Genomic DNA, 27,797 nt, shown 5'->3' with positions numbered 1-27,797 from the left:
GGACGAAGTATTTCCCAGGAAAACCTGCATCCAGAGGGTCTAGTTTTATTATTCTAAGTATTTTCTCACTTTCAATCCTAAAACCATAATGAGACAACAAACAGCCTCCATATATTCTGTCACCCAAGCAGATAGGGGACCCTTATTAAAGGAGCGACAACAGTTCTAGGTTCTAGGCTTGTTATATCACAAATACAAAATCATCAGTCAGTATGGTTTTAAAAAGTTAGTTTGGAATCATTTATAAGATAGATGATGGAGTAACTACGAAATCAATGGCGCTTCCAAGAACATTCTATACCCCAGTATGGAAAGGATAATCAAACAGGTTTCTTAGTCTTGTACAGGGCAAGAGGGCCTACAGTGGACCTTAAGGGGGAGCTCTTTGGGCACGATGAGAGAAAAACAGGGGGACTCCAATGAGAATAGCAGGAAAATCTACCAAAAAGGAGATGGGGTGGGGGTGGTGGAGGGTTCACAAGAATCAGTAGGGAAAACAGTGAAATTTACACAGGAGGAATGAGCTGAGAGTGTCACAGCATTACACAAACAGCTGAAAGAGTAAATTTCTCTTCACTCAGCCCCCGTGACTCAGGCCTCTCCACACAGGTCCCTGTGACCACAGCCTCCCATCCACTCTCCCAGGAGTGCTTTCACACTGCCTGCCTATTTCTTTCCTCGTTTATGATTTGTCTTTGGGGACTTGACTTTCTGAAACTGTGATGGCACTGGCTCCTGATCTGGTTCTTTACGGGATGTCGCCACTAGCAGTTCCTCATGATTTCTCCTCTGATCCTTCCCTACTCTAAGACTTGGCTCTGTCTCAGGAAGCTCAATGCCAGGCTGCTGCCGCCGCCTTAGAGACCGTCGGCTCCTATGCTGCTGCCTCCGCTTCTCTTCTTCTTGCTGTCGCTGTTTTATCTTCATCAGCTTCTCAAAGCTTTTGGTTGTTGTCGGATTGACAACAAACCAATCCTACAGAGGCAAAACAGAAACAACATCTAGTCAAAATACAGTGCCCGAGGAAGCGGCATGGAAGACTTTTTTTTTAAGGTAGGATTAGGGCAGAACACAGTAAGGAGGAAACAGATATGAAACCAGAGCTTAGAACTGTGTCTTATAAACTGGAGAAATTCAGTACAAAGCAGTCATTACAAGCATTTCTTGTGTAAGACATGACTTCAGGTACTACTGTAAGGGATCTACAAAGTCTGATTACTTAGCATCATCCCACCCATTCTTCTCCTTTTGAAGATCTCCTCATAAAACATAAAGCATTTGGCCATAGGAAATTTTTATTTCAATTTTTAATTTTGCAGTCAGACCACCTAAGTATAAATCTCAGCTCTGTTTCGAACCATGTGACCATCAGAAAACTACTTAACCTCTCTGAGTCTCAGTTTAAATAATTAAGGGCTGGAGGAACTGGAACTCAATGAAGAAGTATTCCTGCAAAAGAAAAACACCAAAACAAAACACAGAAATAAATTCAATAAAAAAATGTCAACCTAAATCAAGAAATCTGCTCAGTCTTCTAGCTCTAACTACCAATTTATAGGAAATAGCAGAATAGAGAATCACTGCTATAGGAATGCAAACAGCCAAGTCCAGAATGTGAGTAAAGATAAGTGACCAAGGGCCTGGTTTCTTAAATAATAGGGGAAAAGAAACATCTGCATTGCCTGATGAGATTGTCACTAGCCATGTGTCATTAATAAGCTCTTGCAATCTGCTTAATCCAAATTGAGATATGCTTTCTATGTAAAACACAGTAAATTTCAAAGACTTTCTGTGGAAAAAAAATGTAAAAAAAAAAAAAGAAAAAAATGTAAAGTATCTCATTAATAATTTCGTATTGACTACCATGTTAAAAAGACAGTATTTTAGATATATTGTGTTTAAATAAAATACAGTATTAAAGTCAATTTCACAAGTTTTCTTTATACTTTTAAAAAATGCAGTTAGTAGAAAACTTGGGATTACACATGTGGCTCACATTATATTTCTATTAGAAGCACTACTCTAGATTAAAACAGACAAACAGAAGGATTTCCCGAGCACTACAGTGGTTAAGACTCAGCACTCACAATGCAAGGGGCACTGGTTCCCTGTTCGGAGAACCGAGATTCCCCATGCCATGTGGTGAGGCAAAAAAAAAAAAAAAATCTAAAACAAAGGTCCATATATTGCCATTTGTCCATTTTAATTAATTCATTCATTTACTTCCTTTTTTTTCCTCCTGCAGTGGAAGCACAGAGTCTTAACACTGGACCACCAGGGAAGTCCGATTTTAGATCTTGATTGGAATAAACCAAATCTTAAATAAAACGATGAGACAGGGAAGTATAAATATTGAGTACATATATGATGATATTAAGGAACCTTTGTTAAGTTTTAACGTGTGATGATGGTTGCAGTTATGTATTTTTAAAAGTCCTCATATTTCTAGATACAGGTTGAAAGAAGTATTGACAGCTAATATGTGATGTGGAATTTGCTTTAAAATAAGCCTTAGAAGGACAAGCAAAGTGGATGCAATTATCAGTGACACAAGATGGGCCACACAGAGGACTGTGAAAGCTGTTCATTACACTACTCTGTCCACTTACACTGTTTCTGAATGTCTGTTTAAAAAAATGTAGCCTAAGAAAGTGAGGCAAAATGGTAGGAACAAGGTAAACACGTCTACCACAGTACAGAGTTCATAAATACCATCATAAATCATTGAATAAATGCTTGGGAGCAAGTCCAAGACTAAGTGAAATTTGTTGGTTCCAACATTTGAGGAAGAAACTGGAGAAACAAGTAAACTACACAAAACCATATTTTGTTAGGAGATAATTATCTTTCAAACACTTCCTGTAGCATAAGAAGTTAACAGTATTATTAAAAAAGAAAATAAGGACTGACATTCCTGAAGAAATCTCAGATGAGGAAAGGGTTTCCCAAAGCTTCAACCGGTAAAGCAACAGGAACCACAACAGATGACACTAACTGAAGCCAGAAAAACATCTATTTCTGCTTTATTGACTATGCCAAAGCCTTTGACTGTGTGGATCACAATAAACTGTGGAAAATTCTGAAACAGATGGGAATACCAGACCACCTGACCTGCCTCCTGAGAAACCAGAATGCAGGTCAGGAAGCAACAGTTAGAACTGGACATGGAACAACAGACTGGTTCCAAATAGGGAAAGGAGTACATCAAGGCTGTATACTGTCACCCTGCTTATTTAACTTATATGCAATAGTACATCATGAGAAACACTGGGCTGGATGAAGCACAAGCTGGAATCAAGATTGCTGGGAGAAATATCAATAACCTCAGATATGCAGATGACACCACCCTTATGGCAAAAGTGGAGAACTAAAAAGCCTCTTCATGAAAGTGAAAGAGGAGAGTGTAAAAGTTGGCTTAAAGCTCAACATTCAGAAAACTAAGATCGTGGCATCTGGTTCCATCAGTTCATGGCAAATAGATGGGGAAACAATGGAAACAGTGGCTGACTTTAATTTTCTGGTCCAAAATCACTGCAGATGATAACTGCAGCCATGAAATTAAAAGACACTTACTCCTTGGAAGCAAAGTTATAACCAACCTAGACAGCATATTAAAAAGCAGAGACATTACTTTGCCAACAAAGGTCTGTCTAGTCAAGGCTATGGTTTTTCCAGTGGTCATGTATGGATGTGAGAGTTGGACTATAAAGAAAGCTGAGCACCAAAGAATTGATGCTTTTGAACTGTGGTGTTGGAGAAGACTCTTAAGAGTCCCTTGGACTGTGAGGAGATCCAAACAGTCCATCCTACAGGAGATCAGTCCTGGGTGTTCATTGGAAGGACTGATGTTGAAGCTGAAACGCCAATACTTTGGCCACCTCATGCGAAGAGCTGACTCATTTGAAAAGACCCTGATGCCGGGAAAGATTGAGGGCAGGAGAAGGGGACCACAGACGATGAGAAGGCTGGATGGCATCACTGACTCAATGGACATGGGTTTGGGTGGACTGTGGGAGTTGGTGATGGACAGGGACGCCTGGCATGCTGCGGTTCATGGGGTCGCAAAGAGTCGGACACGACTGAGCGACTGAACTGAACTGAATTGAAGCTCACATAGCTAAGAACTATTACATCTGAGGGCAGAGGACTGCTGCAGGGGCTTGCTATTTTTCCCCAGCATGCAACAATAGTTTCTGCAGTAAAATATGCCAAGAGAATGCACACTCTAGTCCCTGAGCTTTTGCAATAAGGGATTTAATTCTACAGCAAACAAATTCTCTGTTCATCTGGACTCCTAAAAACCTTCCCCAAGAGAAAACTCTTGATCTTCTGAACTTTTAATATTTTAATTTTGAAAATTTACAGACTTTCCACAAAAGTTACAATAGTTCAATGAACACCAAGACTGACCTCTGTTAATCTCTCTTCCCTTCCTTCCCTCCCTCCAACTCTCCCTTTGTTCCTTCCTCTGAACCATCTTCAGTTTAGTTACCGACATGATACTTTATTCCTAAAAATGTCACGTATCTGCCTAAGAACAAGGGCATTCCCTGCATAACTACAATACAGTTATCACACTTTGGAATATTAACACTGACTTATTACTATCACTTTGTAGTACAGTTAGTATTCAAATTACCTCAGTTCTCTCAATAACATCTTTTACATTGTTTCTATGCAGTATTTCAAAAATACTCAAAACAGGTTGCTCAAAGATGTTGGAATACCAGAAAACAGGAGTATAGACATTGCTGTGAAACAAGAATTCCAAAGGTGTAAATGCAGCCTGGTTGTCAAATGCCTAGTTTAACTAGACTTCAGGAAATCAGAGGGCTTCCCAGGTGGCTCAGTGGTAAAGCAGGAGACACAGGAGAGGTAGGTTCAATCCCTGTGTCGGGTAGATTCCCTGGAGAAGGAAATGGCAACCCACTCCAGTATTCTTGCCTGGGAAATCCCATGGACAGAGGAGCCTGGTAGGCCTCACTCCATGAGCTCACAACAGAGTCAGACATGACTGAGCCCATGCATACAAGTTAATGAGAAGAATCAGGGATGCTCATAGCCACAATTATTTCAAATGCTTTCATGAATGAGTAAAAGTCACTCAGTCGTGTCCAACTCTTGGTGACCACATGGACTGTAGCATGCTAGGCTCCTCTGTCCATGAAATTCTCCAGGCTAGAATACTGGAGTCAGTAGCCATTCCCTTCTCCAAGGGATCTTTCCAACCCAGGGATCAAACCCAGGTCTCCCACATTGCAATCAGATACTTTACTGTCTGAGCCACCAGGGAAGCCCAAAAATACTGGAATGGGTTGCCACTCCCTTCTCCAGGAGATCTTCCTGATCCAGGAATTGAACCAGGGTCTCCTGCATTGCAGGCAGATTCTTTACCAGCTGAGCTACCAAGGAAGCCCAAATGCTTTCACAGAAAAATACTAGTCTACATCTGATTTAAGGAAGTCTTTTAACTCTAATGAGTCCAGTAGACCCTTTAGTTTTTCTTGACAGTCCCAGCCCATAGTAAGAAGCACAAAATCCATGTGCCCTTGTGGCACAGTCATGGGGTCCACAAGATTATGAAGTTGTGGTAAAGAAGGAACCTCACCTCAGCATGGACAGAGTTGATGTGATACTTGACACCACTCTCTGACACAAATTCTTTCTGACAGAGAAGACACTTGTATTTTCCAGCCACAAACGTTCCCTATTTTCAAGAAAGAAAAAAAGCATGATTGGTCAATTTAGGAGCAAATTTAGGAAAATCTCAAACAGTAATGTATGTATCTATGTTATCTGTGTGTGTGTGTGTGTGTATACACACCCATATATACATACATATATTTACAATATTGAAAAAATACAATTTATTGTTTGAACACAAATCACCACCCAGCACTTTAAGCCTATCCAAAGTCACACCCACAAATAATGGTTACAGCACAAGTAAACTGCTAATTCAGCAGATAAGTACGTTAGTGCCAGCAAAGACCCTCCCTTCCTCCAAGTACGGAGAAGACAACAAGCCAGATAAAAGTTAAAATGCACCATTACATGTTAAATAGTTAATGCTACCCTTCCAACAAGCCACTTGTGCTACCTGGGCAACGGGTAGGGACTATTAGAGATGAAGAGAGGAAATATGACTTCAACAAAGTGAAGCACAGCAATATATTTAGGAAAACTCATTTGGGTATATTATCACCATAATACATCTATTCTAATGTAATTCTATACCAAACACTGCCCCCACTAAGCCCCCAACACAATCTGAAGTTCCCCGATTTTATTATGTAACATGTCACATTGTTCTATCTTCCCTAGGTCTTCCACTTCCTTCCAGGTTTCTCCCCCTACTTAAGTTCAATGAGGAACCAACATGTAATTCTTCCCACTAGAATCATCCACTGCTGTAAAGAATGCCTTGGGAATTCAGAATTAGAAGATTACCCTCAATAAGACCTAGCTGAATGACTCAAACTAGGATCAAGATGACAAACCCCTAAGCATTCCTGCACAGGTCTGGTTTGGGAGCCTACCACTCCTTTGTTGCCTTGAATTAAGAATTCTCTCCCCTCCTGAAGCTTCAGGTTTCCATGGTGCTCATTTTGTGTGAGCAGATACTGAACAGGAATGGAAAGTGGCAGCAATCCCAGGGCCGGTGGGCTATAGGGCCCCTGGGTCAACATGGAAAAGATTCAGTGAGGTGAATGGCTATGAACCTAACATCCAGGGATCCCATCTCCCATCCCCGGAAGACAGTATAGTTCAGATGGCTCTGGAGATCGTCACCAATCTAGATAAACACATGTTAAGTTGATTCTAGGAAGCTGAAGGTCCAGTAAAGCAGGACAGGCCCAGTGTAGCATAGGCTCAGGTGGAAAAAGTTAAATCCCTGATAGGCACTGAGAACTATGTATTTTTCTCCAAATTTTTTCATTGATATGACTTATGGCTATTTTGGACTATTCTGCATCTTTGGCATGCCTTGGTATCCCACCTAGTAACAGACCAAGAATTTTTTGGGACACACAAAAAAACTAAACAAGTCTTTGAAGATAACAGACAACAGGATAAGTAGCTGTTCACCGAATCTGAATTCTCTTCCATGTCAGACTATTTTAGAGGTCATGTTCAGATAAATAGTTCAGAATGTTACAAACCAATGTACAAGAGCCCAGGTGAGCTTTAAGACCAGATACACTACTGTAGACAGCCTCACAACCCTGTAAAAGAGAAGAAAGCATATGAAGATGATACCAAACAGCATCGTTTTCTTAGCAATCTGGCCATTCACATTAACCCACTCTGCCCCCAGGAGGAAAAGGTCAAATAAACTGTACCACAACCACACAGAAACATATGCAAGCCAGAGAACAAGAGGTAAAAGAGAAAGAGATAAGCAAGCTGCTTAATAAAGCTTAAAACATTCTCTTCCCTGTGCTTTTACGATACTTAGAAAAACACAAAAAATTGTATGCTCAGGTTTTGCAAAAATCAACTTTCTCTAGTATAAATGTCTCTTGTATATCTACTCCTCCCCAAAGCAATGCATATACAAGTGCAGTTGATTAACGATGGTGGGAAAGTCTATGCCACTTTTCCAATCAGGAAATGAGTCATACACTCTCCCTTTCAAACTGGGTAAGTCCTGTGATTCCTTTGACAAACAGCATGCTATGAAAATGATGTTGAACAAATTCTGAAGCTAGGCCTAAGAGATCTGAATTTTTGCTTTATGTTCTTAGAATATTCTTCTTGAGAATTCAGTCACCATGTATCCTGCTGGTAATCCAACTACAATGCAAGATAGAGAGTGCATATGGGCAGCCAATATCCCAGCTGAAGTGGCTGCTTAGAAGCCATTCAACACTCAGAACTTCCAGCTGAAAGCAACCCATAAATGATGCCATGTATTAATACAACTGCCCTTTGAGTGTGGATAGAGTTGGTGATTTACAGAACTGTTAATAAAGTAATCAATGTTTTAACTCTTTAAGATTCACGTGCTTTGTCACAAAGGAATAAATAACTGAAACAACAGCAGATACTTGATCAACATTTAATGACTAGATGAATGAGAAAGAACCACCTGGTTAGGACACTGGATGCGATGATACTTCTTGATATCTGACTTCCATTTGTGTAGTACTTCTTGGCTGAAGGTCGGGAGCCCAGGACGAGTATATTTTAACTATAAGACAGGAAACATTTTATTGGAGGAACTTAACTTTCAACCAAAATATCCCCTAAGTAAGAGAATTATGTGAACTCTTCAGGTCATGTAATTCTGGATTTACAGAAGTATATTTTCATACAAAAAACATGTAAGATCCTTTTAAGTTCCTGAAACATATGTTTGTTTCAAAACATTGCCTACTGTTTTGTCTTAAAACAGTTTGACTTTTAACAGACGACAGGAGACTTTCAGATATAACATTTCAGCTAAAGTTGAAAATAAAAAAACTAGTGACAGAGCATTACACAGTAAAAATATTTGTTACAAAAGACAGAGAAAGCAATACAAATATGTCCTCTCTATATATATGTATACATTATACTCAAGAAATATTATATATAAATATTATATATTTATACATATATAAGTATATAAATATATAAATATTATATATTTAATAGAAATATATGTATATAGGTCAAAAGACAGAAATCAAAATGTTAACAGCAGTATTCTCTGGGTGCTAGAATTTTGAGTGGTTTTCATTTTATTCCTGCTTATCTGCATTTATCATTTTTCTTCAATGCAATCATGTTAATTTTTGATATTCAAAAAATTCTAACACCAAAAAATTAAGGTTCAATCTAAAAGAATGTGAGAAGACTCAGAGAATAGAACACCTATTATTTCCTTATACTACAAAACTAGAATTATTCCCAGAACTTTCTTTCATACGTTTTGACACCAGTTGGTCTCTTCTTACAACTGTAATTAGTTTCCAGTGACTTTTTCCTTTTTTGACCATGCTTTGGGCCATGCGGAATCTTATTTCCCCAACTAGGGACCGAATTCAAACCCCCTGTATTGGGAACACAGTTTTAACCCCTGGACCACCAGAGAAGTCCTGTTAACTAGTTTCCAGAAAAAAGTTTTAACATCTGCAGAGACAGTTCTTACAAAGTTCACCATTGGTAACAGATAGTTGCATTTCTGGTGAGTAAAGAATTCTCCTACTTGAAAAATGAAAGTATCTGAAAGGAAGCTAATTCTCTGAGATAGAAAGACAGAACCAAGTCTGGAGAGGTAATGGGGGAAGTAAGGAAGGTAAACTAAAGAACCTTTGATAAATCAGAGTACAGAACTGGTTGCTAATATTTGCTTTATGTATTTAACAAACAAAAATGGAGAACAGTAACACAATATCAGCACGGGATTTTAACACCCCATTTACATCAACAGATCATCCAGACAGAAAATCAATAAGGAAAACTCGCCTTAAATGACACATTATACCACATGGACTTTATATATCAAATATACATATTCCATCCAGAAGCAACATAAGACACATTATTTTTACATTTCATACGTTTAATAGGTTTCCCCGCTGGCTCAGCGGATAAAGGATCTGCCTGCAATGCAGGAGACGCAGGTTCGATCCCTGGGTCAGGAAGATCCCCTGGAGGAATGGCAATCCACTCCAGTATTCCTGCCTGGAAAATCCCATGGACAGAGGAGCGTGGTGGGCTATAGTCCAAAGGGTCGGATACAACCGAGCATGAGCACCCTGAGTGAATATATATTTGAGATTGTTAGGTCTTCTTGTTGGATTGATTCCTTTATCATTATGTCATGTACTTTGTTTCTTGTTATAGTCTTTAAGTTCTATTTTGTCTGATATAAGTACTGAACAACTTTCTTTCTGTTTCCATTTGCATGGAATACCTTTTTTCATCCCCTCACTTTCAGCCAGTCAGATCTGAAATGAGTCTCTTTTAGACAGCATATATACAGATCTTATTTTCATATCCATTCAGTCACCTTGTCTTTTGATTGGAATATTTAGTCCATTTATATCTAAAGCAATTATTGACAGATATGTGCTTACTGTGTTTAGTTAACTGTTCTCAGGTTATCTATTCTTCTTTGTTCCTTCTTCTTTTCCTCTCTTCCCTTGTGATTTGATGACTATCTTTAGTGACAGTTTTGGATTCATTTCTCTTTTTTCATATTTATCTATTGCAGATTTTTGGTTTGTGGTTACCAAGAGGTTTACATACAACAACCCTTGGAAGTGAAAGTGTTAGTTGCTCAGTCGTGTCTGACTCTTGGGACCCCATGGACTATAGCAAGCCAGGATCCTCTGTTCATGGAATTCTCCAGGAAAGAATACTGGAGTGTGTAGCCATTCTGTTCTCCACGGGCTATTCCCAACCTAGGGATCAAGCCCAGGTCTCCTGCACTCAAGGCAGATTCTTTACCATCTGAGCCACCAGAGAAAACCCAACAGCAAGCCACATATACATATATACTTGCTGTTTTCTTAAGCATGAAGGCTTTCTGACAACCCTGCATTTTTATTCTACCCCCATCAAATGTTTTAGACATATTCTGTATCTTTTTGTTTTATATATCCCTAAGTCCCTTTAACATTTCTTATAAAGCTGATTTAGTGGTGCTGAACTCCTGTAGCTTTTATTTGTCTTGTAAAATCTTTTCTCTATCCTTCAAAGCTGAATGACAGCCTTGCTGGGTAGGGTACTTGGTTGTAGGCTTTTTCATGGTTTTAAATATATTATGTCACCCCCTTCTGGCCTGCAAAGTTTCTGCTGAAAAGTCAACTGATAGTCCTGTGGGAGTTCTCTTGTACATATCCAGTTGCTTTGCTGCTTTTAAGATTTTTTTTCTTTCAGTTTTGGGTTCACTAACCCCAGTCAGTGCAACTCCCTTTTTAGTATATAAAATGGTGTTTTGCATAAGCTTTTATTTGGGAAAAGAAAGAAGGTGGGAAGAGGAAGTCTACTGCTATAAAAACAAACAAACAAATAAGAGGAGTTCTTACCTAAACTAAATATTAAACTACTACATATGAACTAACAAAGTAAAAACACACTGGGCAAAGACCAAACAAAAATCTGGGAATTCAGGTTCCCCTGGAAGTAGTCTAAAATTAAGAGAGCTCCTTAAAGAACTTCTGAAAAAGACTCACTCTAGGACCTACATGGATTCAAACACTGAAGCTGGGTCATATGTACTTCATCTCCGAGGATAAAGGAGAAAAATACTGTTTGTCATGTAATTACTCAAATGTGTTTACCTTTCTGCATGTAGTAAGCACAATATCAGACCTAACGGTTCAAAATTAATACAAGTTTCTGCCTCACCTTCCGATCGTCAGGTACCAGATCCTGAAGCACCTTTCTCTTAGGCCATTCCTTGGCCAGTTCAGCAGAGGCCAGTTCCTGCAGGTGGTATACAGCTATCTTGGCAGAACGTCTTTGAACTCGGCCTCCACTCTTCGACTCCAAGCTCATGTCCTTCAAGCACTCTGGCTGTCCTGACTCTGGAAAGAAGGATATCTGCAAGAATAAGACATAGTAAAACACAGGACTGAGAAACGGTTTCCATTACAGCCAGTGATTAAAGGCTGTCCTTCCTGCCCTAAAAATCAAAATAGCTCTTTACTAGCTTGCTAACCACTAGTATCAAGCTCCACCATATTACTGTATATTTTACTGGTAAAAAAGCTTCTTAGCAGGATAAAATCTGTTACATTGTAACAAGTGGTTAAAAGTCAAGACATACCCACATAAAAAGAAATAAACATGCATTATAGCCCTAGATATAAACCATAAAAAGTATAAAAATTCTAGGAGAAACCTAGGGAGAACATTCTTATGATCCTGGGCATGATGGGTTCTGATGTGTCCATCAGTTAGTCATCAGTTAGTCAATCAAACATTAACCTAGGTTTAATTTTAAGGTAAATCTAATTTGTGTCCACAGTCAACTGACTTTAAGTAAGACAGGTGTGACAGAAAAAAAGAGACAGGACAGATTCCCAAGGTGAGAGAGACTCAATACTCTTGCTGACTCAAACACGAATGGGTCCATGAGCCAAAGGTTGCAGGTGGCCTCCAAAGGTGAGCACATCTCCCAGCAAGCAAAGAAATAAGGTCCTACACCTGCATGGAACTGAATTCTTAATTGAGCTTAATGAGCTTGCAAACAGATCCGCCCCTCAGACCTCCATAAAGGAACAGTCCTACTAACACTTTGAGCCCAGTCTGATGAGGTTCTATGCAGGAGAACCAGCTGAGCCTGAACTTCTGGCCTAATAAACTGTGAGATAATACATTTATGTTGTTTAAGCCATTAATTTTATGATGATTGTTTTAATGTAGCAAAAGAAAATTATACATCATACTGAGCAAAAATATCTTAGCTATAAAAACAAAAGCATTATCCATGAAGGGAGAAAAAAGACAAACTGAACTTTATGAAAATTAAGAATTCTTCCCTTTGAAAAATACTATAAAAAATGCAAAGACAAACTAAGACCAGAAGAAAATATTTGTAAAACATGTATCTGCTTAAAGACTTGTGTCCAGAATATATTAAAAAAAAATTCAAAATATCATTTAAAACTTAATGAAAGTGACTCAATTTTGTTCGACTCTTTGTGACCCCATGGACTATACAGTCCATGGAATTCTCCAGGCCAGAATACTGGAGTGGGAAGCTGTTCCCTTCTCCAGGGGCTCTTCCCAACCCAGGGACTGAACCCAGGTCAGGTCTCCCCCATTGCAGGTGGATTCTTTATCAGCTGAGCCACAAGGGAAGCCCAAGAATACTGGAGTGGGTAGCCTATCCCTTCTCCAGCAGATCTTCCTGACCCAGGAATCGAACTGGGGTCTCCTGCATTGCAGGTGCATTTTTTACCAACTGAGCTATCAGGGAAGCCAGGCAAGAATACTGGAGTGGGTTGCCATGCCCTCCTCTAGGGGATCTTCCCAAGACAGGGATCAAACACAGGACTCCCACATTGCAGGTGCATTCTTTACCTTCTGAGCCACCAGGGAAGTCCTAAAACTTATTAGTAAAACACCAAATACTCCAACAATAAAATGAACAAAGGACTTCAATACTCTTCACTAAAGAAGAAATTTCATTAAAGACTGACATTCCCAATAAGCACATGAAAAGACAGTCAACATCATTAGTCATTAGGGAAGTGCAAATTTAAAACAGCAGTAAAATGCCACTATATATTTATTAGAATGGATTTCAAAAATGAACCTGACAATAGCCAAGAGCTGATAAACATGCAAAGCAACTAAAATTCTCATACTCTGCTGGTGAGAAAAAGGCTCAGCTGCTTTGGAAAAGTTTGGCCGTTTCTTAAAAAGGTAAACATACATTTATCACATGACCTAGCAATCCCATTCCTAAGTATTTATTTACCCAAGAGAAATTAAAACCTATTTTCATGCAAAAACCTTTATGTAAATATTTACAGCAGCTTATCCCTGATTGCCAAAAACTAGAAACAACTCAAATGCTCTTCAACTGGTGAATGGATAAACAACTTGTGAAACATCCTAGACAGAATGGAATCCTAGACAGAAACAAAAAGGAATAAACTAATGATATATGTAAGACATGGACAAGTTTCAAATGTATCATGCTTAGTGGAAGAAGTCAGACTCAAAAAGGTATATACTGTACAACTTCATTTATATAACATTCCAAAAAAGGCAAAACTATAAGGACATGAAATTTATCAGTGGTGAGCCAGCTGGGAGTGGGAAGAACAACTGACTACAAAGGGACACAAAAGAATTTGGGGGGAATGATTAAATTGTTCTATATCTTGATTGTGGTGGTAGTTATATATGTTTTTCTCAAACTCTTATAATGTACACTAAAAAGGGTGAATATTAATGACCATATCTAAACTATACCTTGAAACTTAGTGCTAAAAAGAAACATGAGGTGGGAGAGCCTAGAAATGTAATGAAGAAAAGAAAAAGTCAGGACAAGAAAACTGGAATAGAGGGACCGAACCAGCTGGATAGAGTCCCATAAAATTTCTAGCTAAGGGAGAATGCCTTATGCTTTAAAAATATAGTATTGAGTTTACTTCGACCCAGATTACACAATAAACTTTGATTTCTCTAACCTAATAGTGATCAAACAGCAGAAAGAAGAGCACAGAAACAAGGAAAAAGAGAACAAAAACATTCAGAATAAAAGGAACTACAAATGAGGAACCAAGGATGTACAGAAGATGTAGACGCAAAGCAGTCACCACAGAATAGACTCCCAAACAGGGTCTGGAAAGTAATCAGTACTCACAGGACCATGCTCTGACCTCAGGTGATACGCAAGTCCAGCCTTCGATCTATACGGCTTTCCACAGTGGTGACATTTCAGGGTCATCTTCTCCAGCTCAGCAGCCCCTTTGCCACATTTTCTCACATGGTACAGATATCCCATGATGCTGGTAAAGCTACTAGAGCAACTCTGAACACAGGAGAAAGGCCTATATTTTAATCTTACATATTTTGATATGACCTCTAATTTCTAAAGAGCCATATCACACACTCTGATTTTACTAGACCCTCTTCAACATTTCCCATTGGCACAATCCTTCCTTTTCCCTGGCCCAAGTGCTATCCTTTCTACCACCAAGCATGAAATTCAACCAGTTTAGTCAGCATTCAACAAACTAGAACTGTATACCTCCTCTGTGTCAGAGCTTCCTCCTTGATCTATGAACCAGCTCCATTCCAACACCAAATACCCAGCAATATCAAAGTTCCTCAATATGAGGTTACTATGATCCTCTTTATCACACAAAAGAAAGGATGACAAAGAAACTCCTTCAAACAAAGGGAAAAGGGAGAAGCACACATTTCTGGAGATGAGAAAGAAAATAAAGAACTGTTAATGAGTTCAGGAGACCTTGAAAATCAGAAGTTACTCTGATGCTGGAAGATGACACAAAACCAGGTCTGTAAAGGAGAAGGAGAGATGGGAGCAAGTAACAGAAAGACATTGACCTGAGGCTCCAGGCAAATGGAGTTTCTGTCTTTGGGCTCTTACCTCACGCATGCATCTCAGCTTTCCCAATCTCTTCAGAACTGTTCGGAGACGTTCCCTCTCACTTGGTTCATCTATTTCATCTCCAGCCTTTAAAATGGGCTTGAAAACAAGAGAAACAAATAGGCAGATGATTCACAGAAAAAAATTTCATGAGAATCAAGGACTGGACTAGAACCTAAGCTGATGATCACGAAATCTAAGTTATCTGACTCCTGGCTTTCTTTATCTTCTCCTGAACAGTAAAGTGAATGTAAAGGAACTAAGAGTTCAAAGTCTCTACCTCTCAGGATATGAACCTTTGGGCTAATCTAAACACACAAATACCTCAAATACTTCCGTATCCACATTTCATTATGTGTAACTCTTCTATCAAAATGATCTCTTCTTCCTTACATCCCTATGAAGTCCCAGAGCTTTAGCCATCTCCACTGAGGTATCTACACTCACCCAAGTAAAGACATTCAAATATCACACGCTCATGAAGGACAGAAGATGCTCTTACCAAGCTATTATGATTTGCCATGACGTGATACTTCATCCCTGCTAATGAACGAAGCTGTTTCCCACAATGATGACAAGTAAACATTTCCTACAAGGGAAAAGTGCTGCTCAGTGCCAAGTTGTTCAACAAAGAAATAGGATGTCACAAAGTCCTATGCAAATGCTCTCATCTGTATCTTCATTTCCCAAATTATACAATAATAATGAATCTCAAAATCCCCCAAATTCATTCATGTCCTCAAGGGCAAAGAGGTAAAGGCTACGAATTTTTAAAATAATAAGAACTACCATTTACTGAGTGCCAGTATTTGTCAAGAAATGGGACAGGCACTTTTTTATCCTCATGGGTTACACAGGTAGTAATAATTGCTACTTTATAAATGTGAAAATTGAGGTCCACAAATGAAAAACTAAATGACCCAACAAGTAAGTGACTGAATGATGATTCAAACCCAAGTCTGTCAGACTCTCTATGACACAATGCTGCCTCTTCTCCACAATAATCAGCATATCTAACGCAGTGCCAGAGGTTTCAAGTTTGGGTAAAAATTCATTAAGAGTTATGAAATGCCACAAATTATCTAACCTGTTTGCAGTTTTCCATGTGTTTCTTTAAGCCCTCTATGGTCTTTCTCCCCACTGCCTGGCAGGTAGGACAGGAGACACTGCCTTTATCCACAATTTCTAAGTACCACTGCTCCTCTAAACTGCCTACAAAGGAGAGAAAGGAATACTTAAAATTTGCGGTATTCTCCAGATACAAAAAGCACAATCTCAGACTTTAGGAAAAGTATCATAAAGTGGCTTTTTCTCTTCTTGGGGGAAAGACTCTTGCTGTATATAACTTCTAGAAATAAATTTTTTCAGACAGTGAAGAGTTTCTGAAACTCTTCATGAAATTCCCATGACAAAAACCATCCAAGAACCACTCCCAAGCCCAGTGGCTTATAGAAATGGACAATAGTTTTTTCCCCAGTTTTACTGACCTATAAGTGACAATGAGTAACATTTTTCATAGCAGCATGTAAGAATGGGATATGTAACTGAGATATGTAACAACCAGTTTGCTAAGTGTTCGTATGTGCCAGAGATTGGTGAATGTTTTTATCCCATTTAATTTTCACAACAATTCTGACTGCTTTGTTATTCCTATTTAGAGACTAGGAAACTGCAGTTTGCAGAAATTAAGAGGCAGGTCAAAGAGTTAACAAAGAGCCAAAACTTGAACAAACATGACTTATCTTCAAACCTATGTCCCTAATAAGTGCCTCCTAAAGAAATGCTTTGGTACATCATTCCTTTACCAACAGCAACAACAACAAAGGCAGAATGAGAGAACTAGATCTCACAAAGCTTCTGAAAGCATACCTGCTGCATAAGCTGGTGGTTCCTTCCGAATACGGCGAGTCTGGGCTTTGGGATTAGGCTGAGCTTTAGGCCGCTGCTTCCTCCCTGACGCAAAACAGAAACTTGAAGCCTGACACATAACCTCTGCTGATCCTGCGCTACCATCAAAATCTCTTCCCTCCTCAACATGCTGTGCCCCACTCCCTCAACCAACTGACTCCCTTAAGTCAAGAGAGAAGAAAAGGGTAAAAAATAAGGCAGGTTGGAGGCCATTCCTTGCCAAAAAATTCAAAGGGCTCAAAAGTGCTTAAGGCCAAAACCTAAGGTTCCTTTCACCTTCAAAAAACAAAACCTAGGCACCCAGGGAAAAAGAATTAGCGAAGTTACTCCCTTACCATAAAGCTTATGCTTCTTCTGAGGAAATTCTCGATAGTCTTCATCTTCTTCCTGCCTCGGTTTCCTTTTTCCTTTGGTTGATACTCCACCTGACCCTGAAATAACACAAGAAAACAAAACAAAATCTTAGTATGGTTTATATATGAACATCTGGGCCTGCCTCTAAATCATCTATCACAAGATCATGAAAGGAAAAAGATCATCAGCAAGCGAGGCCTCATGAAGTGTTCATAAGTTTTCTAGGGAAGATGATATAACCTTCTATTAATTGACTCAACCTCCCCTTTTCCTTCTGTATTGTTCTCCATTCCAAGTGATTAATTGTTCCCTGTGACTAATAAGGTCCTTTAGGCAGTGTGATTTGTTTGATCCTGATTTGAGGCTAACTGTCCAAGATAAAGGGCTCCTAAGAACCTCTCAGGCTATAACCACTAAGAAAATTCTACTTAGAATAGCCCTTTTACCACCAGTTCCTAAACCTTCAACAAAGGATCAAACTAGAACAATGGAAAAAAAAGTTCAATTGATGTGAAAAGGAAAGGTGATACCAGTATAGCCTAGAGAAATAAGATCTGCAGACTTTCACTCAGTAAAATAGAGGAACAGTTCATGAAACTAATAGTGTGTGACAGCCTAACACCTTAAAAAATTTCAAGGGAGTTCCCTGGCTGTCCAGTGGTTAGGACTCTGCTTTCACTGCTGGGTTCCAGGTTTAATCCCGTGTTGGGGAACTAAGATCCCACAAGCTGCATAGCACAGCCAAAAAAATAAATAAACAAATTCAATCACTAATAAGAAACACGTAAGTGGTACTTAACACTTTAAAAGTCATTTACAATAGCTACCTCAAAATATTGGAGAAAGAAATGGCAATCCACTCCAGTATTCTTGCCTGGGAAATCCCATGGGTCACAAAGAGTCAGACATGACTTAGCGACTAAACCACCACCTCAAAATATTAAGTAGAGAGTTCTCTGTCTTTGGAATAAGATAGAATAAAATAATAATACTGATACCTTCTACATGGGAAGCAGCAGCTGACTTGATCCTTCTCATTTTCATCCAGTAGGTAGATTTTCGGAAAGATGCTGGAAAATCACTCACTGGTTCACATGAAGAAGCAGATGATGAGCCGCTTAAGGAGTCATCGTGAGGGATAGTGTACTGGAAACTATTATCCTTTATGGAGCATTGGGTCCTGCTACTAATATGACACAAAGAGAAATACCACAAAGAAGGGTCTGGGATAAAGTTCCTATTAACTATATTATATCCTAAGAAGATAACCAAGTTGGTTACCTGCACAAAAAAACTAAGAAGCCTGATAATAAAAACAATTTAGATTGTAATTTTCTAACAATTAAAATAGTTGACCTGATACAATACATAAAATTGTTATTACACTTTGCTATAATCAGAAAGAATAAGCACTCTCCATAAATCATCACTTTATAGCCAAAATAGGTATTCTTTCCTAAATTCATCAAAGAAAAGAAAGTAGTAAAAGTAACAGGGTGTTTGATGACCCTTCAGAAGATCTCCTGATCTATAAGAAGGTATATCCAGGCTTCTCTATTTCTCTGGCAGAGGGACAGTAACCAAATAGTACCCCTTAGAATAAAGAAGGAAAAGAACAGTTTGTAAGCTCTAGTCTGATCCATCTTCCTTTTCCCTTAGCCTCAGCCCTAAACCTTGATGTCAGGACACCCTGTCTTACTTAAGCAACGTGATACTTAGATTTCATAGCTAAAGGAAGGGTGCTATCTTATCTGACTTACACTGGCCAGAAATCTGGTATACAGCTACATCCAAATTTCCAAATCTAAGACCAGTCACTTATGCAGTTAACAAACATTACTGAGTAGCAACATAGTATCTTCTAGGTGGCTCAAAGTGTGGTAGAGTAGCAGTTCTCAAACTGCCTAGTCCAGGATCTCTGAGACATCCCCTTTCCAACCAACTGTGTGAGACCTACCTTAGATGTGTGATTTAGAAAGGCCACTCTGGATGCTGTACGAAAAATGACCCACAGAGGATAAGTGAATGAAAAGAGAAGAGTTAGCAGTTTGTTGCAACAGTATGGGTAAGAGATGACAAAAGCTTAAGCTTGAACTAAAGTTTCACAGTAGATATGATAAACCAAAAAACTCAAGACAATACTTCAGAGGCAGAGTTGGTAAGAATTACACATAGAGGTTTGTGGTAGCAGGGAGTTAGAAGTAACACTGGTGACCATTCTTGGGGGGGGGAAGTAAAATGTGATACATGCTTACTACAGAATACTATGTAGTTGTTAGAAGCAATAAACCATCTCTACACATCTATGAACATAACTAAAAAGCATATTGTGGAATAAAAAAAAGAAACACAACAGATCTATAGTACAATGTCAACTCAGTAAATTAACAAATACACAAATAGCACTAGCTATTTTACAAGGACTCAACTATTTAAGGACAAATACCAAACTTGTTAGTATGGCTGTCCCTGGGAGGAAGAGACAGACATGGGAATTGGAAAAACAGAAAAATAACAGAGGCTTACAATGTCAGTATGCTACAAAAAGGGAAAAATGATTCTCAGCTCTCTGTACATGAGGTCCAATATTACAGCTTTAATATAGAAATGTCCCGCTTTTGCATAGTGGCATACACCCACTACAGCCCATTCTTCCTGCTGATTACACAACGAAAAACTCTGAACCTCAAAAAGTAAACAAAAGCAGGTGGATTGTGCAGAAGAGTTAAAACTGGTAGAAGTGAGTTACACAGGGTATGCTTTCTAGTTTTTTTCCCCCTCTCACAAGTGGCTTTGCAACATGATGGGCTCCACGTGCAGACCACCAAGGACAGCTTAAATTCCAGTAGAATCTTTTTGGTCTTAGAATCCATGAAAAGGGGTCTCTATATACTAGAGAACGTGAGTGAATCACAGAGTAGAGTCAGGCAAAGAAGGTAATCTCCTAATTCTGTGTACAAATCCACACAAATCACTGCTTAACCTGAGTTATGTATGTATGGAACATAGTCAAACCAGCTTAGCAAAGGCTTTGAAAAATGTAATAAGATTTGAACAAAGCACACAAGTCTCAGACTAACCCCTAAGTTATCAGTGTGAAACAGATCCAAACCAACGTATTAGAAGATTGGAAAACTGAAAACAGGATTTGAAAAACCTGAAAACGTCTAAAACTAACCCCTAAGCTCTAAACCATCATAAAAAAGACTCAAAGAAAGGAACTAAGACTGAACCAATGCCTTCAGAAAGCAGAACAGAATTTATGGTCTGAACCTAAACAAAAATAAAAGCAGCAATGATCCCCAGAAGATTCTAAAAAGACCCACAGTCTACACAAATAACATTCACAATCTTGAGAATAAAAATCCAAAATTATGCAGCATACAAAGAACCAGTAAAATGCAAGCAATTCTTAAAGGACAGATAAACAGATGCCAGTTCCACGATGATGCAGATGATGGAACTATCAAAGTCTTTAAAGCAGCTATTATAACTATACTTCATGAAGGAAAACACACTTGAAATAAAGGAAAATGCAGGAATCATCAGCAGAAAAATAAAAATCATAAAAAAGAACCAAATGAAATTTAAGAACTAAAAAATAACAAATAAAATAAAAAACTCACTGGATGGACTAGTAACAAAAGGGAGATGACAGAGGAAACAATCTATGAACTTAAGACAGATCAGGAGAAATTAACCAATCTGAAGAACAAAGAGGGAAAAAGACTGAAGAACAGTCCACAGAGCCTCAACAACCTGTGGATCAGTATCAAAAGATCTAACCTAGATATAGTTGTAATCACAGAAGAGGAAAGAAAGACAGAGACTAAGAAAAAATATTTTTAAAAAGGTAATGGTGGAAAAAATCCCCCAAGTTTAATGAAAGACTTAAAATTCACAGATTCACAGAGCTGTCAATTAAACACTCAATAGGATAAATTCAAAGAAAAACACACCTAGATGTATCTTAATAAAACTGTTTAAAACTGAAGATTTAAAAAATCCAGAAAGCAGCTAGAAAAAAAATGACATATTACATACAGAGAACAATGATTCAAATGATGATTTTTCTCAACAGAAACCAAGGACAGAAGACAGCACAACATCATCTTTAAGATCCTGAGAGAAAAGATTTATCAACTTGAAATTCCACATTCAGTGAAAAATACCCTTAAGATGAACAAAAACTAAGAAAATTTGTCACCAGCAGAACTGCTCTGTGAAAAATGCAAAGGGAAATAATTTCAACTGAAGGAAAAAAATGACACTAGAGGGAAATTTGGATTTTTAATAATGAAGAAAGAGTAAGAGAAATGGTAAATAGGTGGATAAATATTAAAAACTGTTTAAAGCAAAATTTTAACATTATCTAGTAAGGTAAATGTAGATATAACATATACAACAGCTATAATTTAATAGTCACCAATAGGCAGTTAAAGCAATTTACATGGTTGTAAGGCTTCTACATTTAAGCAAAGTGGTTGGATATTAACTTTAAGTAGATGATGAAACGATAGGTATGTATATTGTAATTCTGAAAGCAACCATTACCAAATCTTTCCCCCACCAAAAAAAAGGCAGGGGGGAGGGAGAGTAAAAATTAAATAAAACAAAATGGAACACTAAACATTTAGATAATCAAAAGAAGGTATATAGCAATAAAAAAAAACAAGGTAGAGAGAACAAATAATTAAATGGCAAACTTAAATCCAATCATGTCAATAATTAATTTAAATGTTTATGGCCTAATTACTCCAGGTGAAAGTCAGACATTGAGAGAGTAAATAAAAAAGTATTTTAATATAGGATGTCCACAAGAGGCACACTTTAAACATAAACGACATATGTGGATTGGAAGTAAAGGTATAAAACAAGTAGCTATTTTACTATCAGATAAAATAGACTTCAAGACAAAGAGTATTACCAGATACAAAAAGAAACACTTCATAACAAAATAACATCATCAGGAAGACATAATTACTCATTGCACATGTCTAACAACAGAGGCTCAGAGTATACAAAATAAAACTGACAGGAAAAGAAAAGCAGACAATTCTACAAATCTTAGCCAACTGAGAACTGACTCATTTGAAAAGACCCTGACGCTGGGAAAGATTGAAGGCAGGAGGAGAAGGGGACAACAGAGGATGAGATGGTTGGATGGCATCACCAACTCAATGGACATGAGTTTGAATAAACTCCAGGAGTTGGTGATGGACAGGGAGGCCTGGTGTGCTACATTCCATGAGGTCACAAAGAGTCTTGACACGACTGAGCAACTGAACTGATTTGCAGATTTTTTTAACAGATTTTTCGCAGTTTGTTTACAAAGACAATCTAAGGAAATATATGAAATAATTACTAGAATTAAAAACGAATTTAGCAAGTGGCAGGATACAAGGTTAAAGTACAAAAGTTCAACTGTATTCGTAGCTGCTAGCAACAAGCAACTAGAAAATAGACTTATAAAAATAATAGCATTGACAATAACAAAAAACACAGGAATCTAGGAACAAATCTAGGAATCTAAAAACAAATCTAACAAAAGCCACCCAAGACCACCACAATATTATAATTAGCCTCGAATTAAAATTTTTTAAAAAGCCATCCAAGACTTTTACAATGAACACTACAACACAATGGTAAGAAAAAATGAAGACCAAAAAAAATGGAAAATATGCTTATAAATCAGAAAATGCAACATTGTTAAAAATGGCAATTCTCCCTAAATCTACCTACAGATTCAATATATGTACCAATCAATACTCCAGCATGCTTCCTTTTTTATTTTTATTTTAGCTTCTTTTTATAGAAATGACAAACTGTAGAATTTATATTAAAAAACAAAGAAAACAGCTGAAACAATCTTGAAAAAACAAGAAAGTACATGACAACTGATTTCAAGATTTACTCTAATGCTACAGTGTCAAGACAGTTCAGTATCAGCAAAAAGACAAACATATACATCAATGGAACAGGATAACAGGAGTTCAGAAACAGACCCACACCTACATATGTTGTTGTTTAGTCACTAAGTCGTGTACGGCTCCTTTTGCGACCCCATGGACTGTAGCCCACGAGGCAACTCTGCCCATGGTGTTTTACAGCCAAGAATACTGTAATGGGTTGCCATTTCCTTCTCCAGGGGATCTTCCTGACTTAGGGATCGAATTCATGTCTCCTGCACTGGCAGGTGGATTCTTTACCAACTGAGCCACCAAGGAAACCCACAACTATGTACATTTAACTGATTCTGGACAAAGGTGCAAGGGCAATTGAATAGGTAAAGGAAAGTCTTTTCAACAACTAGATATATAAGGAATTAATACTGATCTTTATAACACACCATGCATAAAAATTAACTCTAAATGAGCCACAGACCTGAATGCAAAACCTATAAAACATCTGGAAGAAAACGCAGGAAAAAAATCTTTGCAATTAGAGATGGCAAAGTTTCCTTAAATAAAACACAAAAAGCACAAAACATAAAAGGAAAAAATGATAAAATTCTTTTTATTTTTAATGGTAAATTTAAAACTTTTGCTCTTCAAAAGATACCATTAGGAAAATGAAATGCAAACCACTGACTTGAGGAAATAGTCAAGATATATGTAACAAAGGAACTGTATTCAAAAAAAATTTAATAGTGAGACAAAACTTTTTTTTTTTTGGTGGCAAAAGACATGAACACACACACATAAAAAAAGACATGAACACACATTTGACAAAAGAAGATATATGAATGACCAATAAAACACATAAACAGATGTTTTACATCATTATTCATCAGGAAAATGCTAATTAAAACCAAAATGAAACACCACTACACACCATTAAAGTTGCTAAAATTAGAGACTTACTTTCATACACTGCTGGTAGGAATGTAAAATCATACCACCAACTTGTAAAATAATTTCTTAAAAACTTAAACATACTCCTGACATATGAGCTAATCAATCTAAGATGGTAAGTATCATCTTATAAATATATATTGTGTTAAGTATTTATCAAGAGAACAAAAATATTTTTCCACATAGATACTTGCACAAAATGTTCATGGCAGTTTTATTCTAACACTCTCATACTGAAAATAATGCAAACATCTCTTAGGTAGATGGCTAAACAAACTATGGTATATCCATAATGGAATTCTTTTTAGCAATAAAAACTCTTTTTCACTCAAAATCATTATTCTGAGTGAAAGAATGCAAAAAGAGGACATAGTGTCTGATTTCATTTATATAAAATCCTAGAACATGCAAACCACTGTACAGTGACAGAAAACAGGTCAGTGGGTGTCTGGCAACAGGCAGGAAGGGAGGAATGAATTGCAAAGGGACATGAGAAAACTTATGGGAGACAGGGAAACTTATCTTGATTGTGGTGACAGTTTCATGGGTACTTACATTATGTCAAAGCTGAAGGTACCCTATACTTCCAATATATGCAACCAACTGCACTTCAATTATACCTCAGTGAAGGTATAAAAATAATTTAATGGGAATAGGCAGTCCTCTAGGGCCAAAACCCACCATACCAAACAATGGGAATAATCTCTACCAGAAAGACCTGATAGTATCAACAGGCTATAAAGAGTCAAGTCCCAATTGACTCCTCTTAGGAAACATCTTCATAGGAATTTCTATACAGTCAATGTTGGACTCAGACATACCCAGCTCCCTGCTCATGAATAAGCATGTGTATAGAGAAAAATCAACTAATTTATATGTCAGCATGATTAACTTGAGGATTAAGTCATTGTGGAGAGGGAATTCTCTCTCCAGGTTTCTTATTTTTAAAGCACTCAACAAAAACAATTCTCAAGTATTTTACAGTACCTATCAACTCAGGGTTTATTTATTCTTTTATTATTTATTAAAAACCAGATTAATATCAAACTTCCTTATCCTGGGGCTTCTGTGGTGGCTCAGTCAGTAAATAATCTGTCTACAACGCAGGAGACCCGGGTTTGATCCTGGGTCGGGAAGATCCCCTGGAGAAGGAAATGGCAACCCAGGCCAGTCCAGTGTTCTTGCATGAAGAATTCCATGGACAGAGGAGTGTGGTAGGCTACTGTCCATGGGGTCTCAAAGAGTCGGACACAACTGAGCGACTTTCACTCACTCACTCTTTCTTTCCATAAATATGACAAGAAATAGCTTTTGGCTTCAACAATGACTATCATAATGGTAGTGACTTTAAAATAATTTGTTGTTTAGTCTTGGCTTCTTATCATGAAGATGAAAAGTTTAACCTATTTTCAACTCCTTTCTGATCTACCAAGAACTTTTAAGAGCCCCTAGTTCATTCTCTAGGTGAAAATAGTTATATTTTATTAGAAAAATATTTTAAGTTCATCTCAGTATCATCTGCAGCCTTTTTTTATTCTACCCAAACCTTAAACACTGATCTTTTCCACGTTTTCATCCTTTACTCTTCTAGTCTCAATTCTCACCAGTGATTCTCAAACTTCACAATATCCCAGGCGACTTAAAAATAGGGATTCTGATGCCCAATGATTCTGATTATCAATGGATGAGAGCCCATAAGCCTTTACATTTCCTAACAATTACCCATTTGCTATTCTATTAAAACCTTTTACAAATTCACATTGTTATTTCTTCTGAAAAACAAACAAAAAAATCCTTTTCCTTATGGTTAAATGCACTATTCCTTGACTTTCAAGTCTGTTTAGGAGTGATTTGCACTGGCAACCCTTCCCTTCCAAACATCACTCCCCTTCCCAAAAGACTATATATAATTCTTGAAATAAAAATATTTCATTACTCAGTATTGTGTTAATCTCCTTGTGTTTTTCATGTCTGTATATCTAACCTATCACACAACTGACATAAAGCAAATATTTAGTAAATGTTATATGAAGGAATTAATCCTTTCTGAGTATCTCCTGAACAAGAATTTTTTTTTTGTATTAACGAACATGGAAAAGCTTAACGCATTCAATATACAATATAATAAACCAGTCTTGAAGCCAAGTAATTTGAAAATATAAGTACTTCTTAGTCATTTTCATCAGTCCTTCCCAAGTTCATCAATGTATTCATGAGTACATATATGATGTCTAAAGAAATGCAGGGCTACACAGTCACACATTCCATTTTTATTATAATCCGTACTTTTTTTTGGCAAGGGACGTTTTCCTCCCCCACACCAAGATTAGACCTGCACAGTCTAATCAGATGGCCACTAGCCACAGGTGGCTATTTAAATTTAAGTTAATCAACATACAATTTAAAATTCAGTTCCTCATTGCTACTATTCACATTTCCAGCGCTCAAAAACGATACGTGGCTAGTGGCTATCACACTTGACAGTGTGGATGTAGAATATTTTTATCATCACAGGACGTTCTACTGGACAACACTGGTGACACAATTATAAACGGACTGCAGAAAACCTCACTTACTTCTTAGCTCCCACGATCCTCGTGCTCCTCTGCTGCTTAAAGGGTGTGGGTCCCGGGGTCTAGCAAATGGTAAGCACATGAGTGAATGTATGCTAGGGACCTCTGAAACTTGACCACAAAAAGATGAATCCCCCTGAGCCATGAAGCTCTCCCAGGGCTACTACTGCACACTGAACAAGGCAAGACTTTTTAGGGAAAGTGCGCCGCCCTACCTACGGGGTCAAGGCAGGTGACACCACCAGAGCCTTCATCTCTTCCATTCTCAAAGCCCTGGTTCAAGAGACTCTAAACGGGAGACGGAAAGACAGGACAAAGGATATGGGAGACATCAGGGATGTAAAAGGAATAGAGACTAACGGTAATCTGATGAGGAACTTAGTCTAAGGGGATGGGGAACGGGCAGCAGAAAGTGGGGGTGGGGGAAATACGGGGGCTCACAGATTTGACCTAGAAGGGTGGGGCCTACGCTGAGCTCTGAGAAAACCGAATCTGAGCAGGGGACAAAAGAGAGGCACCGCGTGTGGCGCGCTCGACAGCGCTACCCCTAAGGCGTAATGGTCAAACCGAGAAACTCACAGCGGGCACTGCACCGAGTCTGGAAGACATCACTCCCTCTCCACGCCTAACAAATTCACCCAAGGGCTCCGGCCAGACCAACGCCACTTCCGCTCTCCTCTCCGCTCCCGGATGTAGAGTCGGGTCCGCGAGCCCGGTGGCGAACGTCTACTTCCGCCTAGCAGCTTCCGAGGGGGCTGCGGCAGGGGCGAGTCACGTGACTAGCCCCCCTTTCCTCTGAGACCCCGCCCCGGCAGTGCGCGGTGGGACCCGGGAAACTGGGGGTGGGGTTTGGAGCGTCAACTTTGGCCTGATAGCCCCTCCCTTTCGTTCCCTCGGTTTGCACAACCTCTCCTGCCCTTCCGGCGCCCCCAGGCTCCACCCCGCGAGAAGAGTGGTCTTTCTTGATGCACAGGAAGGTCAATTATTGCCCTTTATTTATCTTAGGGAAATGACAGACCCATTCCCGCTCTCCCTCCCCCA

The 27,797-nt window shown here is 38.4% G+C and overlaps 2 protein-coding genes across 6 annotated transcripts in view; both read right to left on the bottom strand.

Annotated features, from left to right (window-relative positions):
* Nucleotides 1–312: 312 nt before the first annotated feature.
* ZNF512 (zinc finger protein 512) lies at nt 313–27,474 on the bottom strand. Of its 5 annotated transcripts, none has more exons than XM_065928837.1 (14): nt 27,336–27,474; nt 26,760–26,818; nt 18,328–18,515; nt 17,311–17,406; nt 16,937–17,020; nt 16,155–16,279; nt 15,570–15,656; nt 15,068–15,166; nt 14,318–14,485; nt 11,344–11,538; nt 8,093–8,194; nt 7,164–7,226; nt 5,609–5,707; nt 313–975 (listed from the first exon to the last, which is right to left on the bottom strand). In XM_065928837.1, the coding sequence occupies exons 1-14, from the start codon at nt 27,363–27,365 to the stop codon at nt 667–669; spliced, it is 1,704 nt and encodes a 567-aa protein (XP_065784909.1). In that variant the 5' UTR covers nt 27,366–27,474; the 3' UTR covers nt 313–666. The 5 variants fall into 5 exon arrangements, with proteins under 5 accessions (XP_065784909.1, XP_065784910.1, XP_065784914.1 ...); XM_065928838.1 differs by having other exon boundaries at nt 18,328–18,512; XM_065928842.1 differs by having other exon boundaries at nt 18,328–18,414; nt 27,336–27,408.
* The window catches only part of SPATA31H1 (SPATA31 subfamily H member 1), a 41,832-nt gene continuing 41,399 nt past the window's right edge, over nt 27,365–27,797 (bottom strand). The window contains exon 16 of the mRNA XM_065928784.1: nt 27,365–27,511. Within this exon, the coding sequence (XP_065784856.1) occupies nt 27,365–27,511 (147 nt within the window). The remainder of the gene's footprint in view (nt 27,512–27,797) is intronic.

The sequence above is a fragment of the Muntiacus reevesi genome, chromosome 3 (assembly GCF_963930625.1).
Source record: "Muntiacus reevesi chromosome 3, mMunRee1.1, whole genome shotgun sequence".
Taxonomy (NCBI): Eukaryota; Metazoa; Chordata; class Mammalia; order Artiodactyla; family Cervidae; genus Muntiacus; species Muntiacus reevesi.
This window is presented reverse-complemented; position numbering and strand designations above follow the sequence as displayed.

Excerpts from the sequence above, each read along its gene's own strand:
- ZNF512 (XM_065928837.1), bottom strand. The coding sequence starts at position 27,365 with ATGTCTTCCAGACTCGGTGCAGTGCCCGCT. Across the intron at positions 26,819-27,335 it reads GACTCGGTGCAGTGCCCGCT|ACCCCGGGACCCACACCCTT; the intron begins GTGAGTTTCTCG and ends ACCATTTGCTAG. Across the intron at positions 17,407-18,327 it reads TGCTGCTTCCCATGTAGAAG|GGTCAGGTGGAGTATCAACC; the intron begins GTATCAGTATTA and ends GTGTTATTTCAG.